The sequence below is a fragment of the Lytechinus pictus genome, chromosome 15, assembly GCF_037042905.1.
Source record: "Lytechinus pictus isolate F3 Inbred chromosome 15, Lp3.0, whole genome shotgun sequence".
Classification (NCBI taxonomy): Eukaryota; Metazoa; Echinodermata; class Echinoidea; order Temnopleuroida; family Toxopneustidae; genus Lytechinus; species Lytechinus pictus.
Genome location: NC_087259.1, coordinates 27,871,905 through 27,893,316, shown reverse-complemented (window position 1 = coordinate 27,893,316; position 21,412 = coordinate 27,871,905). Strand labels below are relative to the sequence as shown.

Sequence of the window (21,412 nt, the reverse complement as noted above, 5' to 3'; positions counted from 1 at the left end):
CAAAAGAAATTAATACATATTTAGAAAAGACTATTATTAATTTCAATATATTTACAAATAGAAACAACTCTGCTCACAGTGGCTTAAGTAGAACAAATGCCTTCACCAGTGGTCTACAACATAACATATGGGATATTCCATAAAGTAATAAACCCTTTTATACATCCAAACCCAACTTTTCCAAGCGTAAAGACAACATATGAGGTGGTTCACGAACCAGGAATCTCGCCTGATTTCACGATCAATAAATATGCAATATGATCTTTTGACCCCTACATGACCCTTAACCTGCAAGACACAACAAATAAATAGAAAATGAAATTTGAATGACAGAGACTTACTGCAAGACATGGAAGTATACTATCTCTATCGTAGCAGCCAATAGAAGCACCTTGGAGAGGAGCGCTGGTAGGTAGTGATGTAGAAACAATGTACGCTCCATCATAAAGTATGGAAGATAATTGAAAAACCACGACAGGAAGAGGGCGCCAGTCATAAAAAGACGAACCCATTCAGCTGAATCAGAAATAAAAAATTGTCAAATATATTTTCCGAGGCTGTGTATGCATGGTTTGGTACTACTTAACATTAAAGACAATTTCCATTTCATGAACCAATACCAGTATATAGGTCCTTAACTGCTGATCAGTGGCAGTGGACCTTTCTACTTAACTTCCTTCATAATAATGGAGTGCCACGATACAGTTATGGTATTGCACTTTCTGTAATATTTTTAGGTACAATTCTAATTGATATGTCCAATAACTCTTGCCAGGTGTTTTTACTTCTCTTTACTAAATTTGAGGACTGCGAAAATGACCTCTAGATGTCCAATCTTACATATATTGATTGATTTCTTGTAATTCTTTTATTTGTACTTCATGTTCATTTCACTCTGTTACTGTGAGACATGATGTTTTATAATAAAATCCAGTTACCCATAAACAACTCTGAAAAGAGTAAGAAAACCCTTGATGATATTCAGTTTTTCTTCACATTTGACAAAACTGAGGTTTCCCTGTAAAAGAGGTCGAGTGAGAGGTGAAATGAGACTTACCTTTTGTGAGGTCATTGCAATTCCTCTGTTGACGTATGATGAAGGTTACCATGACTACCAGATAAACCACAATCCCCACATTAGCAGACCACCATATGACTACATTGCCAAGGAGATGGATTTGAGCCTAATATAGAATGGAATTTAAAACGGAAAATAGTGTTCTTTTAATTTCTTCTGTCCATTTGTTTATCCATTGTTCGCAACTCAAAATATCAAGTGCAAGTCCCTAATACGTACACTTCATTGGTTGTAAGTCAATTTGTATTTGATTGTAAAGGTCCTGTCATATCGTTCCGAGCAAGCCTTGCATGTAACTATTTTTATTACCTGCAGGTCGCCTGCACCGACAGTATCTCGCATGCATGTTGCCCACAGGAGGGCACCCAAGTCTGATTTGCCTGCAGAAAAGATTTGAATATGCTCAAAACCTGTTCCGGGTGAGTTGCAGGTGATTGCCTGCAGGTTCCACCTGCAGAACATCAGTAGGAGACCAGCAAATCACAAGCAGTTAACCCACTTGAAGTACGCAGGTTGCTCGCAGATCTCTGGCTATGCTTGTTATCTGCGGGCAAAATACAGGTGAATTACTCACAATGAACGGTCACGATACTGCCAACATACGTGTAGTTGGCGAGTTCTGCAGGCGAGGTGTGAGCAAATCGTGTGCATGTTGAGGGAAAATTACTGTCTTTCTACTGGTTAGTTGCAGGTTGGTTGCGGCCAAGATAATAACGTTTGTTGGGTGATATCACCAGGCAACCCACACGCAAGTAACTTGCAGATTTGACGCGGGTTGGCAGTAGATAACACGCGGGGCACGGATGTCGCCCGCAACTTACACGGAGCTTGCATTCGCCTCGCCCGCAGAGCACATGCAATGCACGCAGATGGACACTAAATTGCACACGCACCGCACGCAGGACTTGTGAAAATTTTTGTTTGCCCGCAGAAATTCTGTGGCATGCTGGAAAATATCTGCCCGCAACTCACCCGCAAGATTTGCACGGAACGATGTGACAGGGCCTTAAATCTATCTTCAATGGCGCCAGATTTTATGACTTCATTAGGTTTTAATGGTTACAAGTAAATAACTTACATTAGTTGTTGCCTTCATCCAGTAAGCGATACCACGTTCCATGAAAGGCCACTCCATCGGATCTGATTTGTAATTGTGATCATCTGAAAGCTTTTTATTGGCTTCCAACATCTTCAGCTGTAATACAGATATGATACAAATAGCGATTGTTAGCCCTCTAGTGTAATTCAATATGAACCCCTGCCAAGAATATTGCTTTCACATGTTTTCTCTTAAAAGGGATACTGCTGGATAGGTAAATACACAATAATCATAAGTTTTCAGGTTATTCTTATATTATTCAAGTAGGTATTCAGATGAAAATATATCCTTCTAAGAATGCTTTCCAGATGCTTTCAAATGGCATGTAAGGGGATGACCTACAGGAAATAATCTAAATAACTTACTTTTGTTATACCCTTATTTACAAAATTCCTATGTTCATTTTGTATACTTTTATTTTAATGATTTAGGTGGAAATTCAATAAAATCATTCGACAAAAAAATATGACAAAAATAGCTGAAATGCTTGTGGTAAATGATGGATTTCACAGGCTATGTCAGAACTTACTTGATACACCGGTTATATAACAATTCATTTTCATTTCAAATACTATACTCCTTCTTGAACTTATTGCTCAATGCAATTAAAATATATTTATTCTAAAAGGCCATTAAAACAATTAAGGGATAGTTCATGGACAGAATTCAGTAGTAAACAGATTAAATACTTAATCACTGCATAGGAAAATCGTATTAACAAATACCTGTAATTCCCAAAATTTACTGAAGAAACTCAGCTCCTTTGTTTCATCCCAGAATTCTTCTTTGTCTGAAAATGGAAATGAAAAAAAAAAAAATTCACTTACATGCAATAAAAAAAGTTGAAGCTTTGACTTTTATATATATCGATGATGGATATGTTGATGACGATGACGTTGTTGGGAATAGTGATGATGATAATTGATAAAGGTAATTCATCATGACCATCATCAATGAATACTCCTATACAACAGTATCACCTCAATATATTCACCATAATTTAGAAAAGATAAATAACAAGAGTAAGGATATAAATAACATACCAGAAGAATATTTGTTTTCCTCTACGTTCCAGATATTAGAGTCTTGATTCATCACACGATCCGTTGCAACCTCATGCTGATAGAAACCCCAATCTGGAAGCTGTTGACCAGTCACCTATACAACAATTACAAAATAAACATTCTTTAATTAATTTTTATAGAGGAAGAAAATCATTGTCAACTAAAGTCATCCCAGATTATTGATATTACATTGGTATTGCTGCACAACAGCAACAACAGAGTAGCTGTGAAAAATTATAGGTGTTGATGGCAATATTGTTATTGATAGTCAATATAAGGCTTTATCCCTTGCAAATATGAGAAAACAACAATCATTTTCAACACCATCACAGTCATCATCATCAATACCATTACCATCATCTTCAACAGCATCATCAGCCCCATATCATCACCATCATTATTATCATCTTTATTATTATCATCATCATCATCACCATCATCATCATCATCATAACCATCGCAACCACAAAACATAACCATCATAATCATCCTTGTCATTCTACCTTGATTGCTTGTGATGTATTAACATGAACCAATCTTATGTGTGAATGTATGGCTGTCCATGCTTCACCAGGTGCCTCCTTATTTACTATTTCCTGAATATAAGGAAAAAAAAACAATAATGATAACTTTTTACGAAAAATGGCAATACAAACTTTATGAAATTTTGCCTCGTCAAGATATAAAAATCATGAAATCTTGCTTATCATACAATGTTAAGAACCTATGTCACTGACTAATTCAATGTACAATGATTACTCATATAATAGTGGATTTCCACTGTCCCTAAAATGTAAGTACGATGCAGGTAGTATACTTGAGAGATATGTGTAGATAAATATAAAGCAGGGCTAAATCTTCAAACAAAACTTAAAGTCAATTATCCTCCACGTTCATTCAGTAGGGAAAGATTGTTCCTTTGTTTTTCTTTCATCATTGCACAAGAGTAACTAAGACACATCTAGCATGCTTGACTGATATATTAATGACAAGCTTCGATGAAAGCTCAAATAATAAAGCAAGGTTAAATATTACAAGAACAATTAACATGATTTCTTGCTCCGCTATCATTCAGTGGGCAAACTATTAACCTTGGTCTCTTTTTATATTTCAGCCTGGGATAGATGAGAGATACTTACCACCTTCCACAAGTCTTGTGAAGGGAATGAAATGTTGTAATCAATGTAACATGATACTTCCATGAATTGAGGAGACATTGGAGCACCCACATCATGACTGAAACACACACACACAAAAAAAACATGACAAAGTTTTTTAGATTCAAGGACCAGTTTTCATAAAACAATTTATCAGTATCAATTTGAATAATATCAATTTTGCTAAGATAAAATTTTGTCATACAATTTTCTCAAAAGACTGTAAATACCAAAAAATTTCATGAAGACCTAAATTTTGAGGTCATCTCTTTCATTTTCTATCATTTATTAATACTGCACTGATCAGAGAGAGTAAAATTAAGAGAATGATAAATGTCTTATGAATAACAAAAGGGCTTAATTGGAATCAGTGACCAGTTTTATTCATAACTTTGTCAGGTTAAAGGACAAGTCCACCCCAACAAAAAGTTGATTTGAATAAAAAGAGAAAAATCCAACAAGCTTAACACTGAAAATTTCATCAAAATCGAATGTAAAATAAGAAAGTTATGACATTTTAAAGTTTGGCTTCATTTCACAAAACAGTTATATGCACATCCTGGCTGGTATGCAAATGAGGAGACTATGACGTCATCCACTCACTATTTCTTTGTATTTTATTATATGAAATATGAAATATTCTAATTTTCTCCTCATTGTCAAGTGATACAACGATTAATTCCTCCCTGAACATTTAGAACTAGCATTGTTTAATACTATATGGTTCAGTCAAGTTGGTCCTTATTGTGAAATCAATAAAAAATGAAATATTGTATAATTCAAACAATAAAAACAAAAGAAATAGTGAGTGATGGACATCATCGACTGACTCACCAAGTTGTGCATATCACTGTTTTGTGAAAAATAAGCGAAACTTAAAAATGTCATAACTTTCTTATTTTACATCCGATTTTGATGAAATTTTCAGCACTATGCTAGTTTGATTTTTCTCTATTTATTGAAGTCAGCATTTTCCTGGGGTGGACTTGACCTTTAATCATGACAGTTAGCACTCTGAACAAAGTGAAAATGAAAGCTTTAGAAACTGCATTATTGCCTTATTTTTACCATTACTTATATATTTTTTTTTTTAAACGACTAAATGTCTTAAAAATCAAACTTCTATGGCTTCTATGCCCTCAACAAATGCTATGTTTGGTTCATCACGTATGGCAGTGAGACAAGGACATTAAACTCAAGCTGTTAGAGATTTGTGTCACAATTGGCTATCCATAGATAAACCACAACTTTAGACCAGAGTTTGAATTGAATTAAATTCAGAATATGGACCTTCAACATCACCAAAAAATGAAAGTATGATGTACCTGTTAAGACGGCGACCTGAGGTCCCATGAATCAATTGGATGATGTCACCATCTTTGACAGGTCTAGGAGGACTCTCCATGGCCAACTCTTCTTTCATTGGGTCTTTCACTACCCACCAATTATTAACATCCTATGAAAAAAAATCATTGGTAAATGAAAGTTAACAATAAACAATGAAAACTACACATTCACACTCCTAAGACTGTTCCACCTTGTAATTTATAACTTAAAAGGTTTGATTCCCATCAATTCATCTTGATAAACATTCAAGTATATGAGAAAGAGAGAGATATTTGTGAAATCTACAGTTGTTGAAGAATCAAACCAAATGTCATGATTTCATATGACCCAAACTAACAAAACATGTAGACATGTTTGCAAGAAGAAAATTCAATAAAATAATTATCCCTCTTGTACATCCCTAATTTTCTCAACTTTTGCTTCACTACAATAACTGCTCAAATCTTAATAGTTCAAGACATTACCAGTTTTACTATAAACTATAAAACTAGAAAAATATCATATTATGGGAGAGTCCCATATGGAGGGGGTCTACATACTTTATAAAACTTCTGAGATTTGTTTCTACATCTGACTACATACCTTGAATGTGTAGCAGGTGACTTGCTGTTGTATGCTGCTCCCCCTCGTTTCTGAGTATCTCAATGGGTAAAGATGGGGATGAGAGTGGAGCCAGCAAATATTCTGGTGTGTATGCCGGAGAGTAACCTGTTGATTATGAATGTGTAAGAAATCGCAATGATTACAAGATAAAACTTTGAATATGCGCAATACAAGTATAGCATAATAAACATGTTTAGAATTTTGAGAAAATTGTTTTGAACATATGGATTATCAAGTTTCAAAAGAGGAAGAAAGGTTGGAAAATGTGAAACAAAAAGGAAGAGGAACAGAAAAGTCAAGTAAGACATTGGAAAATTTTTCATATTCTTTAGAGGATAAAAAAGAAGTACGAGGAAAAGATGAAAAGGGAAAGAGAAAGAAGGAGAGGAGAGAGAAAAAAAGAAAAATAGAGGGACAGAAAGTTGAAGAGGAAAAGGAAGCAGATGGACAGAACAATATGATAAAGAAGAAGGGGAACACAAGATAAAGAGAAAAGGAAGAGAGAGAGAGCATACAAAATCTAAATTACCTGTGAACCATAGGCCACATTCTTAGGCTGACCATGAGTGACCTTAGCTAGACCACCTTCTAAGGACGCTTGGAATGCACTGGACATTCTTCCATCATGAGGACCAGTTTTATACCCAACAGACAGATGCATGGAGAAGAAGGACAGATACAGCACCACAGGGACAATGATCAGTAGTACCACTCTTGCTAACGTCTCTTTGAACAGATGGGACTGAAGAAAAGCAACATAATTTACTTGTACACTGTATGCATATCAATGTGTAACAAAGCAAAGATTTAGCTCTCAATAAGCCAGTTCCTAGTTCCATTCTGCGCATGATCAGAGAAAGGTCATTTGTACTAAAGTGGCATGGTGGTTTAAAATCTAATGAGATAAGCACCAACTTTGGTGTCTTGATTATTCATACATTCTTTTCAATTGTGTTTTTCATTTGCATCCACAAAGAACAAAAATGCGTCCACGACTGGTATTTCACTGCAGTTTGCCAAGTACATTGTACAACATGCTATAATATGCATTCAAAGTAGAAATGCTGTGCTATTCTAGTCACCTGGTATAATTCAATTTCTTCGTCCTGCTATGTAGGGCATGCATATGTTATATCCTGCTTTGAAATCTGCCTATCATAATGAAATAAATGAAAGGTCATTTGACCAAAATTGTCCCTGATGTAACTACGAACTGGTCTATTGTTGATGGGCAGCACATAAATATATGAATAAATAAACATACATTATCTCAGAATTTTCAGCTAAATCTTTCGGTCTTCTCAGGTTAAATGACCTGAAGGATCGATGCAAAATATTGCTGTGATGTCACTTTCTTTAAAAGTCAAGAGGGTCACTTATTAAGTTTCCACATTGTTTTCCCTAACAAATTGGGATAAAAACATAACACAATGTGTTAGTAACAAACCTCTACATGAATTAGAAAAGTGGATGTATAAAAACACGGATATTAAATAGATATGAACGAATAAATCAATATATTATCCATATCTTGATAATTTCAAGAATGAACTAGTAATTGAATGAATAACTCAATGTCTAAACTTTCTAGGGTATTCTCCTTACATGTGAGACGTTTCTGTTGCCAACAATGGACCAGTAATCAGCTGCGATGAAACCAAGGATGACAAGCGTTGTAAACAAACCAGAATATTTGACACTGAAAAAAAAAAAAATAATAATATAGGGTATTTATATTGCGCACATATCCACCTTGTTAGGTGCTCAAGGCGCTCCTATATTACCCGGCTAAGCTAGGCGTTTTTATTTTATTTTATTTTTTTTATATTTTATTTCCAGGCAAAAGACAATAAGAATATATACAAGAGGAATAAATTACCACCGACTAGTGCCTGAGGATGACTAAAAGAAAAACTAGTTTCTGTTATGAAGCTCTCCTCACTAGTCGGGGTTTACAAATATACAAAATAAAATCAGATAAAATGGCAATATATGTTTAGATGCATTACTTAATAAAACAAAGAACTTAATAATAAAGAGTGTTTGTTTCCATGTGCAATTATAATATCCAGTCAATATGAAGTGTTAACGTATTTAAATAAACAACTTTATGTTATTATCAGATAGTCAAGCCTATGGAGATGGAGTTGCATATATTGTGAGAACTTCAATGTTACATAAGCAGAGAATAAGCAATATAGTCGAACGTGACAACAATGATCATGCTACAAAGTAACACAACAGTAAAATATAGTATCAAAATAATTGTCATATGCATGTATACAATACTCAGAGAGAGAGAAAGAGATAAAAGTGGGGAGGGTGAGAGAAGAAGAACGAAAAGAAGAAGAGGAAGAGAAAGAAGAGGAGGGGAAGGAGGATGGGGAACAAAGAGTTTAGAGAACTGGGGTAGAATGAAAAGAAAGAGAGAGGGGCAATAAAAGAGACGAAGCATGACATACAAAAATGCAAATTCTACTACCATGAATACAGTTGATAACCTAACATACAGGAATAAACATTATGAACAGTACAAGAGCAAATAACTGCATAACAGTACGGTAACTAACAAAATGCATGAAAAAGGGCACAATATTTAAGCTAAGAATATAAGGCTAAATACATAGCCATTTAGCCTGCACAGAGTGAGAAAACAGAGAAAAGTAAGACGAATGAAGAAGGGGAAAGAGAGAGAAATTAGAGGTCTAAAAGGAGACAAGACGAAAACAATACTCTGCATGTCTCATTAAAACGCATTTTCAATTGGAGGCATGGAGAATAAGTGTTTACGTAGAGCATTAAGGAAAGGAGTCACAGATACACCAAGGCAAAGATCTCTGATCTCTGAAGGGATAGCTTCCCAGAATCTGGGGAAAGAAAAGAAACAAGAAAATTTCAGGGCATTACATCGTGCAAATTCATGGATGAAGAGTAACTTGTGAGAGTTCCGAGTTCTTGGCCTGGGTAAGATATGAGTAGGTATGTCGTAAGTTCTAAACAACGATTTTACAACAAAGGCGGTAGATAGGTAGACCAGTCTGTTATACAATGGTGGGAGTTCTAAGCTGTGTAATCTTTCATCATAAGATAGTGAATTTGCCCGATCATAAGGAAAGCAGAAACGTGTGAATCGACGTTGAACTGCTTCAAGAGAGGATATGTGGTTTTTTTGATGGGGTAGCCAGACTGGTATACCGTATTCAATTATAGGTCGACAAAGTGAACAGAACAAACGTTTCAAAATGAAAGGATTTTGTGAATTCACGATCCTGCGGATGAATCCTGACAGTTTGGAACATTTGGATACAACAAGATTCACATGCTTTGACCAAGTCAAATTATGCGAAAAGACCAAGCCAAGGTATTTGTAAGAATCAACAACATCGAGAGCATGGTTACCAGCAAAGTATTGAACTGTAACAACCTTTCGAGATCTAGTGATGTGCATTATCTTACATTTCAACGCATTCAGTTCCATGGAATTATTATTGCACCAGAGGATTATGGAGTCAAGGTCAGATTGGAGAACTTCAGTGTCATTCTGGGTACATATTGTACGATACAGCACTGTGTCGTCAGCATATTGGGGCAAGCAAGTACCTGCAGAAATTAAGTTGGGTAGGTCTGCAGTAAACAAATCAAAAAGAATAGGCCCAATGACACTCCCCTGGGGGACTCCAGAGGTTACAGAACTCCAATCCGACTGACTACCTTGGAACAGAACACGCTGGACCCGGTTTGTAAGAAAAGAACAGATCCATTTCAAAGCATTCTGACATACCCCAAAACTATGTAGTTTACAAATAAGTACCGAATGACTCACTTTATCGAACGCTTTCGACCAGTCTAGAAATATTGCATCTACTCTCGGCGGTGAGGTGCGATCTAAAGTTTTTGCCCAAGTATGAAAGAGAATCGCGGCTTGCGTAGCACAAGACCGCTTAGGTAGAAACCCATGTTGAGTGTCAGGGATGATTTTATGGTCTAAAGAGAAATCAATTAGTTTGCGCACTATAATCTTTTCAAGGAGTTTACATGGTACAGAAGTGAGTGAGATAGGTCGGTAATTTTTAATTGAAGACCGTTTGCCACTCTTATGCAGAGGGATAACATGAGCAGCTTTCCAATCATTCGGTACAGTGCCTAGATTCAAACTGAGATTAAAAATGCGAGTTAGAATGGGGACAACTGAGTTACCGGCAAGTTTGAGAAATGCCGGGGAAACACCGTCTGGGCCAGGAGGTTTGGAGGATTTCAGATTCTCAATTGATTTTTGAACATCTGCATTTTCAATCTGAATTTGTGAGAAAGGGGTTATACCAACATGTTGGGCATTACAATTATTTGTCAAGTCATTAATATCGGCGACAGGTCCAGTACAATCAGAAAAATTGCTACAGAAAAACTCATTAAACGCCTTTGCGATCATATCAGCAGAATCATACGAGTTACCATTAAAAACAAAGTTGTTAACATTAGAAGTTCGACGTTTCGCCTTAACGAATGACCAAAACCGTTTCGGATCATTGTTGGCATTGATGGCAAGGTTGTGTACATAGTCATTGTAGGAATATTTGCATGTGCGCTTCACTTCTCGAGAAATCTCTTGATATTTAGTCCAGAGTTTCTTGTTTTTTTCGATTACAGTAGGATTTCCATTTGCAGATTTACATCTCTTCACTTTTCTGTACGCACGTTTCTTTTTTCTTGAGAGGTTAACAATGTCTTGGGTAATCCAGGGAGTTCGGCGTTTCCCTTTTGATACTGCTATGGGAACAACATCTTTAACAGCTGCGTGGATCAGTAACGTAAAGTTATAGTACGTATCGTTAATATTATCTTTGTCAAAAAAAAGATCCCATGGGATACATTCTATTGTTCTCTGAAAGTCATCCTTGTCGGCCTTGTGGAACTGATGAAACAGACGAGGAAGCGTTTGCCTAGAATGTTGAAAGTTGATAGAGAAACAAACGGCTTCGTGGTCACTATTGCCAATGTGTGGACCAGGGTTCATATTGGATATCAGGTCGGGGTCGTTGCAGAAAACAAGATCTAGTAGGGAATCAGAACGAGTGGGAAAGGATACCAACTGAGACATGCCAAGTGAGGAGGTTATGTCTATTATTTCCCTTGTGTTTTTATTCAAATTAGGTACATCATCTTCAGAAGTGGTAATCGGTAGCTGGAGATTAAAATCTCCACATAAGAGAATTGCCTTGTAGGAAGAAATATATGGGAGAACACGATTGAGAGAGTTTTCAAAAGCTTCATTAAATTGCACCTTAGAAGATGGAGGTCTATAGCATACCCCAAACAGCAATTTTCCTTGAGAATTTGGCATAGCAATTTGAACCCACAGTAGTTCACAATTGGGTATTTCAAAATCTTCCCGTCGAGTGGCCTGGTAGTCAGATTTACAGGCAAACAGTACCCCACCTCCATTTCGATTTCTATCTTTTCGATAGATTTGATAAGCATCCGTGTCTAAAAGCTCACTATCATGAAAATCTGAGTTTAACCATGTTTCGGTGATGCAAATTGTATCCAAGTTTTCAGTTTTAGCCAAGACTTGTAATTCCTGCAGTTTGTTACCCAAACTCCGAGCATTAAGCAGTCGGCAGTTTAACATAGTCCTATGTGAGTTTACACAATGTTCTCTTTCTTTGTTGACTGGGGGGCCTGGGTTTGACTGTATATCACCACAAACCAGTAAAGCAACTTGAAAAGTTGCTGTGGTGTTACTGTAGTAGGGTATACGAGATCGAAAGTGCTTGGTCACATTAATGTTGTCGAAGGTACTGGAGTTATGCATAAAACAAGAGTAGTGAGTTATATGATCATCCTGTAGTCTAGTACACACAGATAAAGTCAGGATGACAAAAGGAAGACACTTAAACCACTCCATTGTGAAAAAGAGATAACAATGACCGTGAGTGGAATTGTTTGTGTTCACACGGAGGTAATCACACAGGTAATCCTCTTAAAGTTGAAGTTGAATGCAGGCTATAAGTTGTGGAGTGTGAAGTAAATGTGCATGGTGAAAATCAAGTATGGCTACCATGTAGCTTTGAGAACAGGAGTCAGAAAACAAAAAGTTGCTGGTTCTCCCGAAATAACACATATAAAAGCACAATCCTTGTCCTGCAAGATCCTCAACACTTATTAGAAGGCTTGGTATAAAAATGAACCAACACAAATGTAGGGATCCAGTTAAAACAAGCCAAAATTAGGAGAGTATTCAAAAGGTTGACTTCTCTCACCATGTACACTGCAAATAGCTTTTTAAGGAATTACTTCCTACCGGTACCCATTTACCTCACCTGGGTTGAGTGCAGCACATTGTGGATCAGTTTCTTGCCGAAGGAAATTACGCCATGGCTGGGATTCGAACCCACGACTCTCTGTTTCAAAGTCCGAAGACTAATCCACTGGGCCACAACGCTCCAAAATCATTTACATTAACAATTGTACTAAAATCATTGCATTATTTTATTATGATTAAACAACATGAGGAATCATTGTAATAAAACAATTGCATTATCACTGAGTTGAAAGATTTTGTTAAATCTGATAAATGCAAAAAGAAAACAACATTTGAACAAAAACATCGCACTATACGCAAGGATTGTGGTAAACCTGGATTATAAATTTGGCAGATATGGTTACAAGAACATGAAATGTGTGGAGTTTTTCTTTTAAGAAAGGTACTGAAATTTTATCAAACTTGTGTGCACTTTCTCTTTTCTGAAGAACATGCACACTAGTGAAAAAAATGTAGGTTTTAGATTTAAGGTGGACACATACATTTGTGACATTTCAGGTATTCGGGACAAATTTGGGACAAGAAAAATCTTTGCAAAGACACTTAGGAGACATTGAACAGTTTATAATGATAAAAGTTGAGCTAGATTGTAATACCTTATAGAACATGAGATGCAGACTCCTATGCAAGTCAGCCAGGCCCACCACTGGATACTAAATGGTCTGAAAAAAACAATTAAAAAAAAAGTGAAATGCTTCTGCCAGTCACGCCTCCATTATGAGATAGCAGCAGTGCTGATTTAAAAACTGATATGAAAAATTTTTAAGAGGGAAAAAGAAATCCATTCATTTCATAACCTCAAATAACCAATGAACTTGACTTCAAAACTTATTATTCATTTATAATTTTGGATTTGAAATAACCATCTCATACATGTTTTATTTAATTTGATTCATTTTTTTTTTAAGTTACAAACAAAAAAAATGACAAAAATCTCTTTCTCGTGCACATCACATACATTATACACAATGCCTTGATCTTGCATTGAGTCAGGTTCCCTGCCTAAAATCTCACACACTGCTGTTTTTTTTAATTGGAATATCTGTCCAATTATGAAATATGTTTATATACTTATATGTTTAAGTTACACTTTTTTTTTATCAACTTAACTTAAACTGATTGATCGAATTGGATCTAACAAAAAAGAAAAGAAGCTTGTCCTTTCTCAATCTCCATGTAGGTATGCACGGTATACTTGAATTTTTTATTCAAATCTAATTAGCATAAAATGCTTTTGAGTTGAAAACGCAGCCCACTAGCATACTACCTATTCATGCCAGCCGAAAAAAGGCTGACATAAATAGATAATAAACAAGGCCAGCATACAGCATAAAGGTTAGGTGGGGGTTAGGGTATGTTGTTCAATCTTGTGTGATGTATGTTTATTGTAATGTTTTGAAATGACATCATCATCATCATCACATGTCTTGTCACATGTTCCATTATATGTGTCACTGTACACTGGCCTTGCTTGTTCACTGCCTCCAGTCTATGAGCAAGCAAGGCCTTTCTTATATACCCCAGCAAATGATGATTAATCTTTTTGACAGTTAGTGAAGAGATCACCACGGTATGGTTTAACTTCCCAAATCTCATGAATAAACATGATGATTGACATTAGATTTGAGTTCTGTCATCCAATACGGAGAGAGGAGTTGAGAATCTATTATCATGCATTCATGAATACCAATTAGGAATTTGTTACAAAGACATGTAGACTTGAATTCATAATGGCAACTTCACAAAGGTATTCAAACATTAAGCCTACAACAACTAAAATACATTCATAAGCTACCATCTGGTTCTTTGAATTTCAGTGGATAGCATTACTCACTGTAAGGGTCTGTCTACTTATACCATGTTTACACACGACTCGGCCCGAGTGCTGAATCCTCAAGCAGGGTCGAACGCTGTGAAGAGGGCAACTGTGATCGCATTTATACTGAACAAAAAAGGCGAGTTCGACACAGCCCACAGATCACGAACGGAAGTAGAATAGACATCACAAATATATGCCGTGTGTGACCTAAGTCATGCGGGTTCAACACGGCTTTCTGTTTACACATGAAAAAAATAGGCGGGCGAGTCTGACTCGGCTCGTGGGTTGAAACCTACGATTTTGGAAGAACAAAAAAGCCATGTTTGACACGGCTTACGGATCACGTTTACGCAGCATAAAATTGCCGTGTTGAGCATGGCCCGCATGTCGAATCCCCGCGCTGAGTCACTTTGTAAACACGGTATTAAAGTACTCAAATCAAATGCAGAATAATGAATATGTGAATCACCTTCAGGAATTTGTCTCATAATGGTGGGACACTGGTCCTCAATGAATGCATGATACATGATTGTTGCTAGGTCTGACAATGACCTGTTGGCTAGATAATTTCACATACCTCGCATACCTCTCAGACAAAAATGAATTCATGGCTCATGGCTTTTGCTAGATCAGACAAAAGTTTTTAGAGGATTGGTGAAGTAAGGAGGTAAACAAGATGGAGTGAATGTAGCTTTTGATTTCTTAAAAAGTACCAAAAAATACATAGGTGCACTGTAGCCTTTAGTGGCGACTTGTAATGCCACCAATTTCATGGAATAACTGAAAAGCAAATTTGTGTTCAAAATAGATAATTGCAAATATTTCCAATTTTATTTGATCACAAAAAGTGTATATCAAACACATGAAGAAATATGTCTTAAAGCTCTATTATGTCCTGAAATTGGGGAAAATGTTGTATGATTACAATTTCAAAATGTGAAGAACCCTCCAAACTTGACAATTTTTTTCAAATTAACATTTTACAAATTTCCACACACTTCCACATTACAAAGAAAATAAGATTAGTTTCAGGGAATATATCTATTTGTGATGTTATGTGTCACAGTTGCGGCCAGTCGAGTAATTTCAAGTTAAATTTGAAAAAATATTGCAACATTTATTTTTGCTTTCCCCTTAAAATTTAGCCATGTGCCTGATTAGAGTATCCAAACAGAGGCAGCTATAAGTAAATTATCATTACAAAAGCATATTTCCTATTGTATCTGAGCTTTAAGTCTGTAGTTAGGTAGGAATCTTTTGTGTACAATCTGCAAGACAAATTCAATGAAGAACATGTCTAATATATCTTATCCTTGCGCATCAAAGTGGCTTTAAAGGGAATGTGTTGGATGGTTCTCTTAAAATTCCATGAGTGAAGAAATTTATAGATTAGCCATTTATTGAGTCCAATGCCCAATCGAACTTGTATGCCAAATCTTACAGCATACTTTTATTTTTTGGTGCATTATAATAACCATTCTCGTATCACTTTGAGGCATAGTTTCCACCATAATCTCATGAGCAGAAGTGAAGTGTATCTTGAACAATTCATGCTTTATACAGTTTGCAGGCAGAAAACTGATATCAAACCATTTCAACTTATAACACAACACAAACTGTGAATCTGAATCTATAAGGGATGTATTTGGCCAAAACGATACAGATAGCAAGGAGTGGTTCTTTGGTGTATTACAATCGCTATTTCCATATCAAAGCAAGGCATAGTGAAGTGACACACAAAATGTAAATCATAACTTGAATTTGGTGTTTTGGCCTATACGATATAAAGATGACAAGGAGTGATTTAAAGCATATTCTCACTTGTCTTGTAATTGGTTGAATCTGATGAGTGCAAGAAGAGCCACCATGATGAAACAAAGCAACATGGTGTCCAATAAGATGAAACGAGACTGAGTCAGCAAAGAGTTATCTGAAAAGAGACAAACAAGACAAACCATATAAAATAGCAAAATAATGTTTTTAAAAATACTCTGTAATATTTTCTAAACTGTAATACCCACCACAACTATTGCAATGACCATTTGCATTTCACATTTTGTCAGACCTTTGATGCAAAGCAGTGTTCTATGTTCTTGTGTTTTCCTAAGTCTTGAATAGATATAACAAAACTACTTAACCTTTTCAAGAGGTTAATAATAAATGTAGAATTACAATGGGGGGGGGGGTGGCATGTACCTGAAATACCAATGCTTTAGTAATTTCCATATTTTGATGAATGTTTGCCAAAAGAATAGCTCAAATAATGTAGAGGGATGTAGCTTTATGCAACATCTCTGTAGTCAGAAATAATTAGATTAAACAAGTGGAACGCCTCTGGCAGTCTCGCCTGCATTACGCAATTCGATATAGCAGCAGTGCTGACTTTGAAAACAGCTATTAAATAATTATTCACAAAAGAATACAATGTCCATTGACCCAACATGACCTTTGACCATGATCATGTGACCTAAGACACGTGCAAAACAATCATTCATACTTGACTACCCTTATGTCTATGTTTCATGAACTACATGTGTAGATCCATACACTTTCTAAGTTATGATGCAAATTCAACAAATACCCCAAACATGACCAAAGTTAATTGACCCTAAATGACCTTTGATTTTGGTAATGTGACCAGAAACTAGCACAAGATATTTGGGGACACATGGTTAATCTTATGTCCCAAGTTTCATGAACTAGATCTATAAACTTTAAAGTTATGATAATTTCACCAATACCCCCAACATTATCAAAGTTTGTTGACCCTAAATAAATGACCTTTGACCTATATCATATGACATGAAACTTGCACAAGATGTTCAGGGATACTTAATTGCTCTTACGTCTAAGTTTCATGAACTAGATCCATAAAATGTCAAAGTTATGATGACAATTCCAAAAATACCCCCAACATGGTCAAAGTTCGTTGACCCTAAGTGACCTTTGACCTTGGTCATGTGACCTGAAACTAAGGCAGGATATTTAGTAATACTTGATTACCCTTATGTCCAAGTTTCATGAACTAGGTCCATATACTTTCTAAGTTATGATGACATTTCAAAACTTTAACCTTGGATAAGATTTCGATATTGATTTCCCCAACATGGTGTAAGTTCATTGACCCTAAGTGACCTTTGACCTTGGTCATGTGACCTGAAACTAAGGCAGGATGTTTAGTAATACTTGATTACCCTTATGTCCAAGTTTCATGAACTAGGTCCATATACTTTCTAAGTTATGATGACATTTCAAAACTTTAACCTTGGTTAAGATTTCAATGTTGACGACGCCGCCGTCGGAAAAGCGGCGCCTATAGTCTCGCTCTGCTATGCAGGCGAGACAAAAACAAGGTGGTTCACAAACCATGAGTCTCGCCTGATATCGCGATCCATAAAATATGCAATATGATCTTTTGACCCCATCACCCTCATAGACACACATGTGGTATTACCCTAGGATGATAAGTACCAAGTGTCAACATAATTGATGCAGAAATAAAGAAATGAGACTATGAGAGCAAGTTGAGCAACATTTTTGGAACAGACATGACCTCATATCATTTGACCTATTTACACCTAGATGACCTTTGACCCCATCACCCTCATGATCCATGTATCAAGTATGAACTTAATTGATGCAGAAATAAAGAAAGGAAAGCAAGTTGAACGAAAACGAACATTTTCAAACAGACTAACAGACCAACAGGAAAAGTGATTACTATTGTAGGTCTCTACCAAACTTTGTTCAGGCGAGACAAAAAAGGTTTACTGACTTTAGTCAGTGGTGGTGGAGGCACTTCTTAAATATGATTTGATCAAACTCACCACACACTACCAGAAAAGCTCCTATGGCAGCTGTCCACTGGCTATACCCCATACCTTCTAAGATGTAGAATGAAAGAGGGGTCAGTAAAGAACCACACAGAGCTGGTATCAACCTCAAGTGCCATATTGGAATATCACATGGGTATTCTAGAATTGGAAATAAATATAGAAGCATTATCATCAATAAGAAAACTAATAAATAAATACTATGTAAACAGCCAGATGCTAAATTTTTGGCAATGGCAAAACTGTCACAAACACAGAATGGAAATCTCCAACAATGGGTTCATTTTATACAAAACAAGTCCTTCATTTCAAATGTTCACTTCTTTATTATAATATTCTGAGCAAGGGGGGAGTGGACAGTTAAGGACGTTCCACAATTATGTTTGTGCGCATCATGATCTGCCCATATTTTACACTCTGCGCACTGATGTCACAATGGATGAACAGGTGGTTAATCAGCTGTAGGTATGAGCTAATTTTTGTCATAACCTGCACTCTTACTGCAAATGTGTTATTTATGAAGCTAATAAACTGGAATTCTTCCATGGACCATTGAAAAAATACCTCTACAATTTCAAAATACTTTGCATTGCTGCAAAATTTGACGAATATGAACCCAAGTTTGATTAAATGGTAGATTGGTTTGGAATTTTTCCTCATATAGATACGAAGCTATCGGTGCATTTTGGGGTGTTTTAAAAATCACATTTGCTGAAATAAAAGTGCTGATAGTTTGGAAACAAGCACATGAACCCCTATTTTTTTAATGTTTGCACCTCTTAGGTATACCTTCCTAGAGCTACAACTTTGCAAAGTTTGTTGAAAATGACATGGGTTTTGAATAAAGTGCAGCATTCATTGTACTTGTCAAGTTTGTTATTGAAATTTCACAATATTGGGATTGGGTTTTTGTTATCTTTTGCACCATTTTTAAGAACTGACAGTGCCGTTAGAAAATTGATTAAATGTTCATGGATTTTTTACTAAACGGTTTAAACTCAGTGATTTCGTGAGGTCTAAACATGATAAATTATTTTGAATGCGCAGTTCAAAAGAACATCCATTTTGGGTGAACTTTGAAGCTCTATAGCAAAATATCAAGCACATGGACCCATATTAATTTGTGCATATATTGTGCTCAAGTATCTATGTGCAAAGTTTGGTGAAAATGACATGGATTTCACAAAATAACTGTGGAATGTCCTTAAAATGAAAATACCATGTAAGCAAATCCTGAATACCTTGGCCAATCTTTTCAAACGAGAAGTTTCCTTGAAAGCCAGCCATGTAGCTTACTGCAGCCAAGAGCAGCTTACCCAGGGGTGGATGAACATCAAAGAAAAACATACCCTTCATATAGAAGCTTGTAAACAAACCAAAGTGAGTCTCATCAAACCTACATTAAAACAAAGAAAAAAATGATCAAAACAATAATAGACTCCCATAATGGAGATTCAAAATGATTTTAAAAGAAGCAGCAAGTCTGCAACAAAGGCAGTCTTTTTTTTTCAATCAATTTTTTTTTCTTACTGAGGTCAAAAGCCATTTGTTTTAGCTGTGGATCATGATGAAAAAAATATGAAGTGGGACTCCATATCTGCGAACCTAAAATTTGAACTTCAGATTAAACAAACATTTTCTGAAATTCCACAAATTTTCTTTTGATATTATTCATCATTCTTCAAAATAATTGTGCCAAAAGTTAACCTTCATAAAACTTTGAGCAAAACAAAATGATTTTCTTTCCAAAAACCAGATTGAAAAAACAATGGTGCCATATATGCACATCTGATCACTTGACACAAGATTTGGGGATTTTGATGAGAAAAGGCTCTATTTTGAAGTCATTACATGAAATTCAATATTTATTTCACCGTCACCATTTTGACTTGGATTTTTTAATGAAAAATCTGTCTATGTATTGCAAATGCAAAGTTTGTGGTCTTGTTTCATTAGAATTGCGCAGATCCATTAATGCGCAAACAAGGCCAGGGCACTGCACATATACTAAGGGCAACTAACCATAGGCCTACATTAAAAAAACTGATGAAAATACTTTGTATTTTGTCAGTGAGAAAGAGTTCGTATTTTGTCAGTGAGAAAGAGTTCGTATTTTGTCAGTGAGAAAGAGAGATAGGCTTACCCTCAATAGAAAATCTGCAAATTACATGTAGTAGGGACCTTCCAAAATTACAAGAAATTTTGAAATGATCTCCAAGATTGTGAGGACAATTACATTGTGAAAGTACCGGTACATGTAAATCACAAAAATCAACGTTGGCAAGAAAAATTTTGCTTCTTACACATGCTCAATTATTTCTTGATGAATATACTGTAAGTTAGAAGTCTAACATAGACTATGTTTGAGGGAAGTGTGAAAAAAAACAATCTGAATCTCAGAAAAGAACACATGACATAGACACATGTTTTATTTCATGTGGAAACTCAAATATGTAATTCAATGCTACTTGGTTTACAGCGAAGTATTTGCACTTTACAAGACAAAAAATTAAATATCATTATAAATGGAAAATCTAACGTCATAATAACGTTATGTCTAACATATGCAGGCACAAGTAAAAAAAAATGGCCATCATCAGACATCAGGCATCATTGACACTAAGTCTAAGTTATATTTATAATGAAACTTGAAGTTAAAAGCTAACTTACACAACTCCTCTGGGTTCCTCTAGTCTCCAAAATCGTGTTGCAAAAGACAGGACAGTGAGAAATGTGACCAAAATATTGACATTCAATGTGACAACGAATAACGAAGGGGCGGCTGTCTTGTCACGATTCTCCCCTTTTGTTGTTGGATCTTCCCCCGAAACTGCCGGCGACAACTCCTCTTTGACTTCGGTCTCATCACCCGCTCTCCGCTGCTCCTGTTTCACACGATGTCGGACTATGTTTTCAGTATTTCCAGGCATTTTAAAGATTTGAAATATTCAGGAATAAATTCATTGGAAATAAAACACAATATGTATGAATGAAACCACAAAAATTTGTTCTAATTCAACACAAATTGTCGATAAATACGGCAGTACACTACAACGACGCACTGCTCCGAAACCCCCTTGTCAAAATACC

General features: G+C 35.9%; 1 protein-coding gene across 1 annotated transcript in view; it reads right to left on the bottom strand.

The window, feature by feature from the left end:
* LOC129278025 (protein O-mannosyl-transferase 1-like) overlaps positions 1 to 21,412 on the bottom strand; it is a 24,177-nt gene extending 2,765 nt beyond the window's left edge. The window contains exons 1-16 of the mRNA XM_054914226.2: positions 20,993 to 21,412; positions 19,564 to 19,718; positions 18,317 to 18,463; positions 16,311 to 16,419; positions 13,267 to 13,332; positions 7,954 to 8,047; positions 6,878 to 7,090; positions 6,328 to 6,453; positions 5,724 to 5,854; positions 4,381 to 4,477; positions 3,745 to 3,837; positions 3,221 to 3,335; positions 2,903 to 2,967; positions 2,157 to 2,273; positions 1,058 to 1,184; positions 342 to 516 (exon numbers count right to left, since the gene is read on the bottom strand). Of these exons, the coding sequence (XP_054770201.2) occupies positions 342 to 516; positions 1,058 to 1,184; positions 2,157 to 2,273; positions 2,903 to 2,967; positions 3,221 to 3,335; positions 3,745 to 3,837; positions 4,381 to 4,477; positions 5,724 to 5,854; positions 6,328 to 6,453; positions 6,878 to 7,090; positions 7,954 to 8,047; positions 13,267 to 13,332; positions 16,311 to 16,419; positions 18,317 to 18,463; positions 19,564 to 19,718; positions 20,993 to 21,252 (2,090 nt within the window). The 5' untranslated portion in view covers positions 21,253 to 21,412. The remainder of the gene's footprint in view (positions 1 to 341; positions 517 to 1,057; positions 1,185 to 2,156; positions 2,274 to 2,902; positions 2,968 to 3,220; positions 3,336 to 3,744; positions 3,838 to 4,380; positions 4,478 to 5,723; positions 5,855 to 6,327; positions 6,454 to 6,877; positions 7,091 to 7,953; positions 8,048 to 13,266; positions 13,333 to 16,310; positions 16,420 to 18,316; positions 18,464 to 19,563; positions 19,719 to 20,992) is intronic.